This window comes from Chionomys nivalis, chromosome 23, assembly GCF_950005125.1.
Source record: "Chionomys nivalis chromosome 23, mChiNiv1.1, whole genome shotgun sequence".
NCBI lineage: Eukaryota > Metazoa > Chordata > Mammalia > Rodentia > Cricetidae > Chionomys > Chionomys nivalis.
This window is the reverse complement of record NC_080108.1, coordinates 40,501,939-40,515,987: the sequence shown is the minus strand read 5'-3', so window position 1 is coordinate 40,515,987 and position 14,049 is coordinate 40,501,939. Positions and strand designations below refer to the sequence as shown.

Genomic DNA, 14,049 nt, shown 5'->3' with positions numbered 1-14,049 from the left:
TGAATGTTAGTATGTGAGCTTGTGTCTTAGCTAAGACATGGGTCTTAGTGAGCTTGGAGGGCAGGAATGCGGTATGGGCTGGGGGAAGGTGAGTTGCTGCTGCCGCTGCTGTTGCCATGGGAACTCAGACCACAGGCTTCACATCCTAACTTGAGAGAATAGAAAGGCGGACATGTTCTTTGGAAACTGGGAAGTCAGGAGGAGTAGAAAACCTTGTTCTCGTGGGCATATTAGAATGTCCCTCTAATCCAGTCACTGGAGAAGTAGAGGTAGGATCGTGTGTTCTGGCTACATAAGAAAAAGACAAAGTAAACTTGGATTGGGCATTTTATGATGTCAGTCAAAATTGTGAGGGCGTTTAAGGCACATGAGATTAAGAAGTATAATAGCTGCACACTGTAAATTACTGCTGTTAGAAGTGTAGAAACAGGGTAAGTAGATTAACTAGTCTGATCGCATGCATTTGAAAGGGTTAAAATGATGCCATGAAATGTTTTTTGAGCCAACTTAAAGCCGTTCTCCACTCCTGTCTGAGTCCCCTTGTAAGGCAGCTTATTGCCCAAAATGAATTGGTAGGTAATTTAACTGTGAGGGTTGTGCTCACGCTTGGTTTCTGGACTCTTGGTTCAAGCGTGCCCTGTCTCCTCTGGCAGCTCCTCCAGACAGACTGGTGTGCAGGGAGCAGCACCGGAGCTGGTGTACACTGGGCTTCGTCCGGAGCATCGCACTCAGCCCGCAGGCCTGTGGGGCCCTCAGCTCCCCAAGGTGGATCACACTGCTCATGAAGATTGTGGAGGGGCATGCGCCCTTCACTGCCGCCTCCCTGCAGAGGCAGGTAATGTGCTGCTAGCCAAACCCAGCTCACTGAGGGCAGTCCTGAGTGAAGCTAGACCTGGTAACCATGCTTCTTCATGGAGAAAGTAGCCACAGGTGCAGCAGGAACCTCCTGGCCTTGGCTGCTGAGGGTCTTGATTACTGCAGTCCCTTCAGTTGCTAAATAAGCTTCTTTGCCTTTTCTCAGTTGTTCTCGTCTGCCCATGAAAATAGTAACATGGTTGCCAGGAATTAAGTTTAAAGAACAGTTTCACTTAAATTCATTCATTTTGAATTCCTGGTAGTCTTTCCTGTTAACCATCTGATTAATCAGGAATGTCAAAGTTGCAGATGGTTAATTTCATTAAGGGATAAAGAAAAGAGAAGGTAACGCTGTCTGATATCATTTTGTGTTGTGTTTGAGCAGATCTTAGCTGTCCATTTACTACAAGCAGTTCTTCCGTCATGGGACAAGACGGAAAGGGCACGGGACATGAAGTGTCTGGTGGAAAAGCTGTTTGGCTTCCTGGGCAGCTTGCTCACTACTTGTTCTTCTGATGTCCCATTCCTTAGAGGTGAGTGGCGGTGCGTGTCCTTGGTGCCCCTGTTTAGTGAGTGCTGTGCAACTTGGTTTTCTCTCTGCTTTAGAATCCACATTGAGGAAGCGGAGGGTGCGAGGGTGCGTGCGGCTGCAAGCTTCCTTGACTGCCACTCACAGCAGCACTCTGGCTGAGGAGGTGGTGGGGCTGCTCCGCACTCTGCACTCGCTCACCCAGTGGAACGGCCTCATCAACAAATACATTAACTCCCAGCTCTGCTCCGTCACACACAGCTGCTCTGGGAAGACTCCAGAAAGGGTGTGTTCCAGGTTTCCAACAGTGTGCTGGGATCCTAGTGGTCAAGTTATCTTTAAACACGAAGCATTTTTATTTCATGTTTACTTAAGGGCATTTTGATGGAAATAACTATTAAAGAAATTAACAATTCAGATAGGCATGGTGTATGCCTGTAGTCCCAGCTGCTTGAAAGGTTGAGGCAGAAGGTTTGCCTGAGCTCACAAGTCTGGGACAATGTAGTGATGCTCTTGTTCCTAAAGTGAATTTATACATAGTGAATGAGATAAAGGACTTGAGTTTAGCTACACTTCATACTCGCTGTCTCCCTTCTAGGCCCTGCTGGAGGACTACTTCCCGGACTCTGAGAACCTGGAAGTGGGGGGCCTCAGGGCAGTGCTGGCTGTGATTGGAGGGATCGATGGCCGGCTGCGCCTGGGAAGCCAGGTCATGCATGATGAGTTTGGAGAGGGCACAGTGACTCGCATCACCCCAAAGGGCAGAATCACTGTGCAGTTCTGTGACATGCGCATGTGCCGAGTTTGCCCGTTGAATCAGCTCAAACCGGTATGTAGCTTGGTGGAGCTCTCGAGTGTTAGTGGTGGCACTGAAACTGGTGTGTAATGTTAGAACCGGTACTTTATGTTGTCTTCTAGGAAGCTATCTGTGTGAGTCAGGAGTTCACGTAGCTTTCCTTCTGCGCTAGCTTGTGCTTCTAGGAAAGGCCCGTCTCAGGGAGCATACAGCCAGGGACTTTTAGACATAAAAAGAGATTGACATTCTATAAGGTAATTTTAAGTATTTAAAATAGGAGTTTCTAAAATGTATTTTTATTGAATAATTTGGCTTCTAAAAATGATTTTTTTAAATAATAGTCTTTAGTTAGAAAAATGCTTTTAATCTTGATTTTAATCGTGGGGAATGCCATAGCTTAGCTAGCTGCTGTAACCCAAGTGCCCATGCCCTAGCACAGTAGAGAAGGTTATATAATTCTATGTAACCCAAGTGCCCGTGCCTTAGCACAGTAGAGAAGGTTATATAATTCTATGTAACCCAAGTGCCCGTGCCTTAGCACAGTAGAAAAGGTTATATAATTCTATGTAACCCAAGTGCCCATGCCCTAGCACAGTAGAGAAGGTTATATAATTCTGTGTAACCCAAGTGCAATTTGACTATGTATTTTTTAATAAAATATTTTTGATTATAATAGGAATAAGAACACGTAGTAAATTTGGAACGTACAGAAAAAGTCTTAGATTATAACTACCACCCTGATAGGTTAGTGTTGGCGAACTGGTAAAGAAAACCTTCCTATAGAGTATATCTGTTGTATGTGTACTTTTATCTTTCTGGAGTATCTTTCAGAATTATCCTCAGGCAGGACATGACTTGGAGTATGCATATTTAAATTCAGGTCTCATGCTTTAATAAATTTCAGACTTTGTTAATCTCATCAGCAACTCTTTGAAGGATTTTGTGCCCTTTCTTCAGCTCCCTGCTGTGGCCTTTAGCGTAAACAACCTGCCTTTCACGGAGCCCATGCTTTCTGTCTGGGCTGAGTTGGTGAACCTTGCTGGAAGCAAATTGGAAAAGCACAAAACAAAGAAATCAGCAAAACAGGCCTTTGCAGGTCAGTGCATAGTGTTCCACGGTAAAATAATCTGAACTGGCATTGCTTGTCCTTTTATCAGAGTGGGTTTGTGTGACTGTTGGAGCCTTGGAGTTCACGTAGCACTTGTCAGCTATAGTTAGGAATATAAAGTACCTTTTAGGTTTGCCGTTGACTTCAGATGTGGAACCCCATCACTTCGAACTGCCAGCACCTATTCTTAGCAGACTTTTAGGATATCGGGTTTGTTTCTCTGCTCATGACATTCTCAGGGTCAGCCCTAAAGAACTTTGTCTCTAACTGTGGTGGGCAGCTAGCTTCCTTAAAACCTTTCCTCCCTTTGGGTCTGGGTAACCACTCTTGGGATTTTCCTCTTCCTGCCCTTTGGTTATGCTCGGAGTTTGTTTCTGTTTCTCTTGCTCTTTATACCATTGAAATCTTGTGGTTTCCCTCGTAACCCCATCTCATTCTGTCTCCTCTTTGAACATACTCTCCCTGTTTACTCAGTATTTGTTGTTGCTCCAACGTCTGTGATGGTAAACACCTTTAATTTTGAGTCTGCAGTTCACAGCTCTGAGTGGACGGCCTGTGAATATAGCAGCCCTTTGCCTCAAATTCAGTCTGTGTTCTCCCAATTGTCTCCGTTTTTGTTCATCATAGTGAACAAACTGGTCTGCCCGCTGGTCCAAGTTTAGTGCTCAAGGACTCATCTAATTTCATTTTCTCAACCTACACTTGCCGTGCTGTCCCCAAGGCCTCCTACATCCCCTGCTTAGGAAAGTTGCTTCTCTCCTGCATAGGCTATTTTGTGGTCCTTGGTCTGCTGTCAGACACATGTGGCACGGCTTCCTATCACTGCATCAGAGAGTTCATCCTAGGGAAATGGCTTCAGTTAAAGTAGATGCTTTTGACAAAATTCCTCCTAGGAATATTGCAAGAAAATATGAAAATGTTTTATTTGTGTCTGGTTGAAATTTCAGTAATTTGGGAAACATTTAATGATAGCAGGAAATGCTTACATGGTTCTAGCCTTCAGTTCAATGCATTAAGATAGATACCTAGGGCGCCGAAGGAAGGAGACCTAGGGGTCAGAGGTCACAGTTGTTGGTAATCAGTTCATTCCTGAAAGCCACACCATTGCTTTCCCATTGTAGCGATGGCACGCATGGTGAACATGAGCTGGATATCTGGTTCTGACTGGTTCTTTTGTTCCATAGGACAAGTAGACTTGGACCTGCTACGCAGCCAGCAGCTGAAGCTGTACATCCTGAAAGCAGGGTGGGCGCTGCTTTCCCACCAAGACAAACTAAGGCAGATACTGTCTCAGCCCGGGACTCTACATGCAGGTATCTTCTTAACAGGGAGTTTTACGTAGATGTGACAGAAAGATACTCTAGTGGAAACATGTACAAGGAGCATGAATTAGCAGTTGATAAAAGGAGAGCGCGTGCCTGGTGTGTGGGCTGGCTGCGCTGCAGATGCAGTTGTCAGCTATGAGACCTGTGTGTCTGAGGACTGATGCCTGGCTGTACAGTGCAGGCGGGCCAGCACACTACCTTCAGTAGAGGTGGGTTGGCTGTTGAGAAGTAGGATATACAGATTTTGTTTTCAAATTCAGATGATGGAGCAGCTGCATCCCCTGACCTCGGGGACATGTCACCTGAAGGGCCACAGCCTCCGATGATCCTCCTGCAGCAGTTATTGTCCTCAGCCACCCAGCCATCTCCTGTGAAAGCCATATTTGATAAACAGGAACTTGAGGTACACTTGTCTAACCTTGATAGCTGTAACTCAGTGTGGTTAACTGTGAATGACTGACTGACTAGCTCTAACTGAAGCAGTCCCCTTCCCTAATGTGCTTTATTAATTCATTTTGAGATGCATTCGTAAATCTGTACTCTGCAGTGCAGCTCATGGAAGATGCTCAGATGGTCGAGGGCCCTTCTCCTAACCTTCCTTGTTTGCCTAGGCTGCTGCCTTGGCCCTCTGTCAGTGCTTGGCTGTGGAATCCACACACCCTTCCAGTCCAGGCTGTGAAGACTGCAGCTCCAGTGAGGCCACCACCCCAGTCTCTGTACAACACATCCATCTTGCCAGGGCGAAAAAGCGCAGGCCGTCGCCAGCGCCTGCTCTGCCTATTGTGTGCAGCTCATGGAAATGGGATTTCCTAGGAAGAATATAGAGTTTGCTCTGAAGTCGCTCTCCGGCACATCTGGGAATGCATCTGGTTTGCCTGGTATAATTTTTCCCTGTATATGCTTGCTTGTTTTTTGGGTTTGAAGTACAGTGCTATTGGTCTTGAAGGTAGCTGAGTGTTTTTGCTCTTAGGTGTGGAAGCCTTGGTTGGGTGGCTACTAGACCACTCTGATGTCCAGGTTACAGAGTTCTCGGATGCGGACACAGTATCTGACCAGTATTCAGACGAGGAGGTGGTGGAAGATGTGGACGATACCCCATACCCTGTGGTCAGTGGTTCCACGTATCCTACCAGTCTTACACGATGATTCTGTGTTACTTTTCTCCATCCCTCAAAAGAGCCAGTGCATGCCCTGTGGCCAGTTGTGCAAGCTTTACCCACAGCTCTGCTATATAGAGGACAAAGTTGTCTCTTTTGCCGCTGAGATAATGATTGGTTTTCCTCTATTAAATTCCTCTTAGTTTTAGAAGCCAATGAGAACAATTGAGTGCTGTTGGGTAGAAGCCACTGGAGAGCCGTGTCTGTTGTGGTCACAGTTACTCTGCAGACTGAAAGAAGGAGGATTGATTGAGCTGAGAGTTCAAAGCTGTTCCTGGCAGCATCATTAGACATTGTCTGGCTAAAATACAAATAAATATGCTGAACCCTCCATAGTAAGAGGATCATGAGTTCAAGGATGGTTTTAGACTAGCCTTGGAAGTATACCAATACTCTGTTTTTAAAAGTCAAAAATACGTGCCATAGTGCTGCATGCTTGTAATACTACTTTGGAAACTGAGGCAGAAGGATCAGGAGTCAGAAACTAGCCTGGGATGCATACTGACAGCCCGAGTAAAGACAACCATTTAAATACGCAATCATATTTTGTGTGATATAGTGATTTTTTTATTTGAAACAATTGTTTTATAAAATTCATTTTTAAAAGCTCTGGAAAGTTTTGTTTATTGCAAACTGTTAAGATTCATTTTGCCTAGAATTATGGCTAAGAGGTTAAAAGCACTTGTTGCTTTTACAGAAGACCTGTGTTCAATTCTCAGCACCCACATGATGGCCTACAACCATCTGTAACTTCATCTGTCCTCTGTGATGCCAGGCATGCTTGTAGTGTACATACATCTATGCAGCCAAAACACTAATATAATGTATTTAAAATTTTTTGCAGAACTTTATTTTACATACTGTGCTATTGCTGATAAGGTAGGAAGATTTTTAGAATGAACGTACAGTATTGTCTACTGCATTTGTTTATGTTATGGATTTCAGTACTTTAGTTTGTTTTTGTCAATAGGGTCTCATTGTGTAGCTCTAACTGGCCTGGAATTTACTATGTAGGCCAGAATGGCCTCAAATTTCTAGAGATCCATCTGTCTCTGCCTCCTGGGATTAAAGGTGTGTGCCACCATGCCCACCCGACAGTCTTTCTTATGTGTCTTTTTCAATTTGTTTATGTGTTTATGTCACTTAGGCTGCTGGTGCTGTTGTGACTGAGAGCCAGACTTACAAGAAGCGTGCTGACTTCCTGAGTAACGATGACTACGCTGTGTATGTGAGAGAGAACGTTCAGGTGGGCCTTGTTCGTCTTTCATCTGCTTGAGCACCGCCCATATGCTGGCGCACAGGCCAGCCTGATGGAGGCAGCTCCTCAACGTTCTGTCTTCTTTGGTGACTCTAATTTGTGTCAAGTTGACAAACTAACCAGCGCAATATTTTTAGCTTATTTCTGGGTCCTAAATAAAATCTTTACATTGTATCTTCTGTCTAGGTGTACTTTACTGCACTTTGCCTTTCAATTTCAGGTCGGAATGATGGTTCGATGCTGTCGAGCATATGAAGAAGTGTGTGAAGGTGATGTGGGCAAAGTCATCAAGCTGGACAGAGATGGATTGCATGACCTCAATGTGCAGTGTGATTGGCAGCAGAAAGGGGGTACTTACTGGGTTAGCTATATTCACGTTGAACTCATAGGTGAGCACACTCCTTTTTAACACATTTTATTTCTTAGAGACACGGTTCCCAGAAAGGTAGCACTAATCATAGTGTGTTTGCCAATGAACTCCTTAGGTTATCCCCCACCGAGTTCTTCTCACATCAAGATTGGTGATAAAGTACGGGTCAAAGCTTCCGTAACCACACCAAAATACAAGTGGGGATCCGTTACTCATCAAAGTGTGGGGCTCGTGAAAGGTAACAGCCAACAGAATGCTTTGTTACAGACTATAGTTTCCCTTATTACTGTGTGCATTAACATTTCTTTTTACCATGCTATAAAAGTTTGATTAATATGTCTGAGAAATACAGTAAAGGCCAGGAATAAACAGACATAAAAATAGCCAGATTAAACAGACGAGTGTCACCATTACTTTATGTTTCAGCACTTGGATTCTGGAATATTGTTGCTTTCCCAGGGCTTGGCCATCGTTAGAACTTCCCAGGTAGCGCAAGAACAAATGACTTCTTTTATATTTTAATTTTTATTATAATTATTTTTCTTTACTTAAAGGATTATTTAGTCAGGCGGTGGTAGTGCACGCCTTTAATCCCAGCACTTGGGAGGCAGAGGCAGGCAGATCTCTGTGAGTTCGAGGCCAACCTGGTCTACAAGAACAGGTCCCAAAGCTACAGAGAAACCCTATCAGTTTTTTTTTTTTTTTTTTTTTTTTTGGAGGCAGGGTTTCTCTGTAGCTTTGGAGCCTGTCCTGGAACTAGCTCTTGTAGACCAGGCTGGCTTTGAACTCATAGAAATCCACCTTCCTCTGCCTCCCAAGTGTTGGGATTAAAGACATACACCACCACTGCCCAGCTGCTTAAAAGATTCTTGTGTATCAAAACAAAAATATGTTTAAAAAAGCATTTATGGCTGCTAAATCAGTGTTTTGACAGAAGATTGTTCTTTTTTTTTTTTTTTTTTTGGTTTTTCGAGACAGGGTTTTTCTGTGGCTTTGGAGCCTGTCCTGGAACTAGCTCTGTAGACCAGGCTGGTCTCGAACTCACAGAGATCCGCCTGCCTCTGCCTCCCGAGTCAGAAGATTGTTCTTAAAGGATGGAAAGTTTTAGCATTGTTAATGTGGTTTATTTCCTAATATATGAAGGGACTAAGTTCAGTTTTTGACCTTTATAATTAAAAACTCATTATTATGGAGATTATAAGCACAAATAGAAGATACGAGCATCTGTACCTTCTCATCGGTGCAGCCACAGAGAACTCACTCTTGCTCTGCTGGAGCTGGCTGATGACTAAGTGCCGTCTCATTGCTAAGGAGCGTTCTTTAAGGAATGGGAATGCCTACAGCACTTACCACAGAGCTGCAGTGTTGAGCTTAGGTTTATGTTGACTGTAAAGTTGTCTCAGGTAGTTTATGTCCTGTGCTAGCTGTCTCTACTATGTATTTCCAAAACCATCTGTCCATCCAAACAGACATTAGCATTTAACTCCCTCATCTTGTCTTTCCTATTCCTGCTGCCTTAGCTAGGCTTCCTGTGGCTGTGATAAAACACCATGATCAAAGAAGTTTAGGGAAGAAAGGGTTTATTTAATTTTGCAGTTTACAGATTTATAAACTGAGCAGGAACCTGAAGGCAGAAACTAAATCAGAGGCCATAGAAGAGTGCTTTCTGTTTGCTTGCTCCCATCCCAAGACACAAACAGATGCTTGCCCACCCATGTTAATGGCTGCATCATTCACAATAGCCAACATGGAAAACAAATCTTAAATGGCCATGAATAAATACACAGATAAAAACACTTGATATACATATTCAGTGGAAAGTTGTGACTATCAACTGTGTAAGACACATTCTGATGAAACATTACAGCACAGAAGAACCCTGAAGACAGTGGGGTAAACTGAGCCTTTAATCAGCAGGGTTGGTTTGTCAGATGTTAGTGATCAATTCCTATTTGAGCTCACTTTTATCAACTGTCATTGACATAGGTGTATGTTGAGCTGTAATCTAGTGAACAGAGGACAGAGACACCTCCTAAATGTGACGTCACTTCATAGTTCACTCTTGTCTGTACTTCCTGCTGGGATTTCAAATGCAGCTCGGCTCCTGGAGCTGCTCACAACCCTCTTGGACCTTTCTGATAGCAATAAAGGGAGCTGTCAGATCCAGGCCGCGTCTCCTCTGCACACTTCCATTTATCCCTAGCCTTCTTTAGTTGCTGGCCTTAATTATTTTCTATTTCATTATTTCGGTACTTTCAAACAGAGGTTTGTTTACTTTTTTTTCTTTTGTCTTATTCTTTTTATTTTTGGTTTTTCGAGACAGGGTTTCTCTGTGGTTTTGGAGCCTGTCCTGGAACTAGCTCTTGTAGACCAGGCTGGTCTCGAACTCACAGAGATCCGCCTGCCTCTGCCTCCCAAGTGCTGGGATTAAAGGCGCTTTTGTCTTATTCTTTTAGTTGGGAAAGGCTAACTGAATTTCAGAATTCACCATTAATGGATGTGTAAATACAAAGTTGATCTTTAGCGCTGCATTTATAAAAGTATTTTTATTATTCTTATTTTTGTAGTCAAGAGACTGATTCTGGGGCATCCTGTATACCACACACACATTCTCCCATTGAACTACTCTCTCAGATCCTAAAAGTCATTCTAATAATTTTTTTTTGTGAACTGACACAGGTTATTTGGAAATACATTGCCCTGTTATTATCTGAGAAGATTTATGTGGAATGAATTACAGCATTATACAGACCTCATTTCTCAAATTGATACAAAGTAATATTGGATAGCTTTTTGAAAGCCATTTTTGGTATTAACTAACGGCTCTTTTTAAATTTAAAGATATTTGAAACTAGCATAGTTAGAAGCGCTTTGCTGTGTAGTCCTCTGGTTTCTCAGACATGGGGGCTCTGTCCAGTCCCATAGTGTCTGTCCTCTGTCTGACCATGCAATAGGGCAGTCTGCAGTCTTCTGTGGCCGTTCCGGAAAGCAGCTGAAGCGCTGTCACAGCAGTCAGCCTGGAATGCTGCTAGACAGCTGGTCGCGGATGGTGAAGAGTCTGAATGTGTCGTCCTCTGTGAACCAGGCCTCTCGTCTCATTGATGGCAGTGAGCCCTGTTGGCAATCATCTGGATCCCAAGGGAAGGTAATGTTTGTGGGATGTGTCAGGAAACACTCTGATTTAGAAGGTGGATTTTAGACCTTTGCATTGAACTGAGAACATTTAGCTTTGCAAATACCCTCTCAGCGCTCATTTTAAATTTCAGGTCATTAAATAATTTTAAACATACAGACTAGTATATTGTGTATTATTGTTAGATTTTTAAACACTGTGAATACAGATTTTATTAAGTGACCAGTTGAGTAACCAATTATTTTATATATTTTCATATGTAAAATGTTAATTCCTATTATACTCCAGGTTACAAGTTTTTCTGGCATACAAATGAGTTTTGGGGATTTCACTAACACTGTTTGTACCTTGTGTGCCAGCAGGGCAGATGTGATGGGAAGGGAAACGTTTTCTGTGACCCAGTCTAGATCCTGGTCAGAAGTCTGTAAATGTACCATTTATGTGACTTGGAGTGAGACTGCTCAAATCAGCAAGTGGTGGGAAGGGATGTTCTTTCTTCCAGAGTAGGGGTGAATCGTCACACTACATTTTACATTTAAAACTCAGGTTCAGGCTTCAGTGATATTGTTTTATATTACTTTGTTTATTGGTGTGTGTGTGCGTGCGTGTGTGTGTGTGTGTGTGTGTACGCACGTGGAGGTCAGAGCTCGTGGTTTTCTACCATGTAGATTCCTTGGGGTTGAATGCAGATCATCAGGCTTAGCAGCAAGAGCCTTTGTCTTCAGAGCCATCATGCTAGCGCCTAGTGAAGACTCTTTAGCAGCTAAATATAACTTAAATTTCGGTAACTGAGCATCTATTTTTTTTTCTTCCCCCTTTAACAAAAGCATTGGATTCGTTTGGAGATTTTCCCAGATGTTCTTGTTCATAGATTAAAAATGATAGTAGATCCTGCAGACAGCAGCTACATGCCATCCCTGGTCGTGGTGTCAGGTAATTGAATTCGTTTCCTCTAAAAGAAGCCTCTCCTAACGTTTAATAAAGATTGCTTGTTTGATTTCTTTACCTTTCTTTCCCCCCAGGTGGAAGTTCCTTATAACCTAATTGAACTAAAGACTATTAATATCAACCAAACTGACACCACCATGCCCCTGCTGAATGACTGTGCCGAGGTGAGTTGAGTTGTAGTGACCTGTTTCTTTCTGTGTGATTGTGTGTAGCCCATGGATGGCAGCTATGTGTTCGCACTTAGATGAGTTTTTTTCTTCTTAAATGATTTACATTCCTTAATACCTTATTTTATACAATTACCTCTGGGAAAGAAACAAAACCAACTTCACTTTTCCCTATTTTTGGTAATAAGCATATGTTCATATTCCTAGTGCTCTCTAAAAAAAGCTTTGATTGGAGTTTTTCTTTCTCCCTCCCTCCCTCCCTCCCTCCCTCCCTCCCTCCCTCCCTCCCTCCCTCCCTCCCTCTTTCCCTCCTTTCTTTTCTCTCTCCCTTCCTCCCCCCCCTCTCTTTTTTCTTTTTGGTTTTGGATTGGTTTTGGTTTTTCTAGACAGGGTTCTCTGTATAGCCCTGGTTGTCCTAAAACTGGATCTGTAGACCAGGCTGACCTCAAACATACAGAGATCTACCTGCCTGCCTCTGCCTCCAGAGTGCTGGAATTAAAGGCATGTGTGACCACCGTCCCTGGCTGAAGTTGCTCTTTACATCCATACATATTTGTCAACACCTAATATCTTTTCCTTAAGGTAGATTTTCTGACAATATTTGTGATATTGAAATTGCTGCTTTGTTGATGTGCCTTTGCTTCAACTGCTGAACCTGTGAAGTAATAATAAAATATCTTGCAGAAAGAATCTGGGTTTGTTGTGTCTCTTGAAAAGTCCGTCTGACAGATTTTCTGTACACATGTAGGACGGTTGTGCCCTCTGCACATGGTCTCTTTGCTGTGTGAGACTTTAGCTTCTAGTCATTCTGCTTCTTAGCTCTGGGGCTCTTAGCTCTACTGTTGGTGTTCTGTGTAGAAAGTTCTCATGTATAGCTATACCAAGTGTTTTCTGTGCATTTCCCTTTAGCCATTTCAGTGTTTCCAGTTGCTCTCCTGTTCACTTTAAGTTGCATGTAGGGTGAGAGATAAAGATCTCATTCTTCTACAGGTGGGCATCTAGCTGTGCCAATCCTCTGTTTACTAAGTTTTTTTTTGGTGTTTGTTTTTGACATCATTTCTTGAAAAATAGCGGTGTGCATTCATTTCTGAGTTCTCCATTTTGTTCTGTTTGTCAGCGTGTTTGTTTTTGTACCAGGACCATGTGGCTTTTGTCACTGTAGCGTTCAGTAGAATAATTTGAGGTTGTATATTATGATGCATCTGGCAGTGTTCTTTCTGCATAGAATTACTTTGACTACCCAGTTTGTTTTTATATTTCCATATGAGTTTAAGATTTATTTCTACTTCAGTTAATACATCATTGCAGTTTTGAAAAAGCTTATATTGAACCTGTTAATTATTCTTGGTGACAGAGCTGTCTTTATGACATTAGCTCTGCCAAGACAGGAGCCTGGGCGTGTTTTAGTCACCTAGTGTTGTCTTCAGCGTTTGTATACTTACCTTCTGCTGAGAGTTCATTCCTAGATTCTTTCTCTCCCTCTTTTAAGAAAATATGGTATACAGGATTTTTTCTTTTGAGTTCCTTTCTCAGCAAGTTTACTATTGTTGTATAAATAAAAGCTATTACTATTTGTGTTATCATTTTGTATACTGCATTTACCAGGTCTTCTAGTTTCCTATTAGACTCACTGTGTCTTAAGTATAGAGTCTTGCCATCTGCACACTAATATTTCCAGTTTTTAATCCCTTTTTATTTCTTTCTTGTTGCTATAGCTGAGATGATGAACATCATATTTTATAAGAATGGAGGAAGCAGGTTCTCTTGTCTTGTTCCAATTGTAGAGGAGATGTCAGTTTTCCCCATTTAGTACGGTGTTGACTCTAAGTTTGCCGTATCTAATAGCCAATATTACTATATTGGGGTCTGTTCCATTTATTCCTAATTTCTTCAGGGACTTTTATCTTTAGTTCAACTCTGTAAATTGCCTTCTCTGTATTTATTGAGATGACGATGTGGTTTCTGTTTTTAAATCTATTAATATGTTATATTATGTTGATTGATTTGCATATATTGAACCAACCTTTCATCTCTGGAAGGAAACCACTTTGATCAAGGCATATAATCTTATTAATGTGATTTTGACTTTAGTTTACAAAGGTGTTTTTATATCTGTTGATAAATTAATCATGGTTCCTTTGGTTTGATATCAAGGTGATAGTGATTTAGTAAGATAAAATTGATACTATACCTTCCTTTTTTGTTTTGTGAAATGTTCATAAATGCTGATGGGTGTCAGATTTCCTTTACATATTTGTTATTATTCATCAGTAAACTCATCCAGTTCTGGGCTTTTCATTGTGAAGGGTTACTTATGTACTGCTTCCACTCTTTTAAAGTTATGAATTTGTTTATATTGTTAACATCCTGTAGATTTAATTCCTGTAGGTCATATGCACTTAG

At 42.2% G+C, this 14,049-nt stretch overlaps 2 protein-coding genes across 2 annotated transcripts in view; both read left to right on the top strand.

Annotated features, from left to right (window-relative positions):
• LOC130865102 (putative HERC2-like protein 3) overlaps window positions 1-7,006 on the top strand; it is a 58,118-nt gene extending 51,112 nt beyond the window's left edge. The window contains 11 exon segments of the mRNA XM_057755984.1: window positions 654-835; window positions 1,241-1,388; window positions 1,462-1,670; window positions 1,983-2,213; window positions 3,138-3,276; window positions 4,473-4,601; window positions 4,874-5,016; window positions 5,225-5,491; window positions 5,584-5,720; window positions 6,615-6,649; window positions 6,918-7,006. Of these exon segments, the coding sequence (XP_057611967.1) occupies window positions 654-835; window positions 1,241-1,388; window positions 1,462-1,670; window positions 1,983-2,213; window positions 3,138-3,276; window positions 4,473-4,601; window positions 4,874-5,016; window positions 5,225-5,437 (1,394 nt within the window). The 3' untranslated portion in view covers window positions 5,438-5,491; window positions 5,584-5,720; window positions 6,615-6,649; window positions 6,918-7,006.
• A 4,352-nt stretch (window positions 7,007-11,358) lies between these two features.
• Window positions 11,359-14,049, top strand: part of LOC130865098 (E3 ubiquitin-protein ligase HERC2-like) — a 33,541-nt gene continuing 30,850 nt past the window's right edge. The window contains exons 1-2 of the mRNA XM_057755981.1: window positions 11,359-11,464; window positions 11,554-11,643. Coding sequence (XP_057611964.1) covers window positions 11,617-11,643 — 27 coding nt within the window. The 5' untranslated portion in view covers window positions 11,359-11,464; window positions 11,554-11,616. The remainder of the gene's footprint in view (window positions 11,465-11,553; window positions 11,644-14,049) is intronic.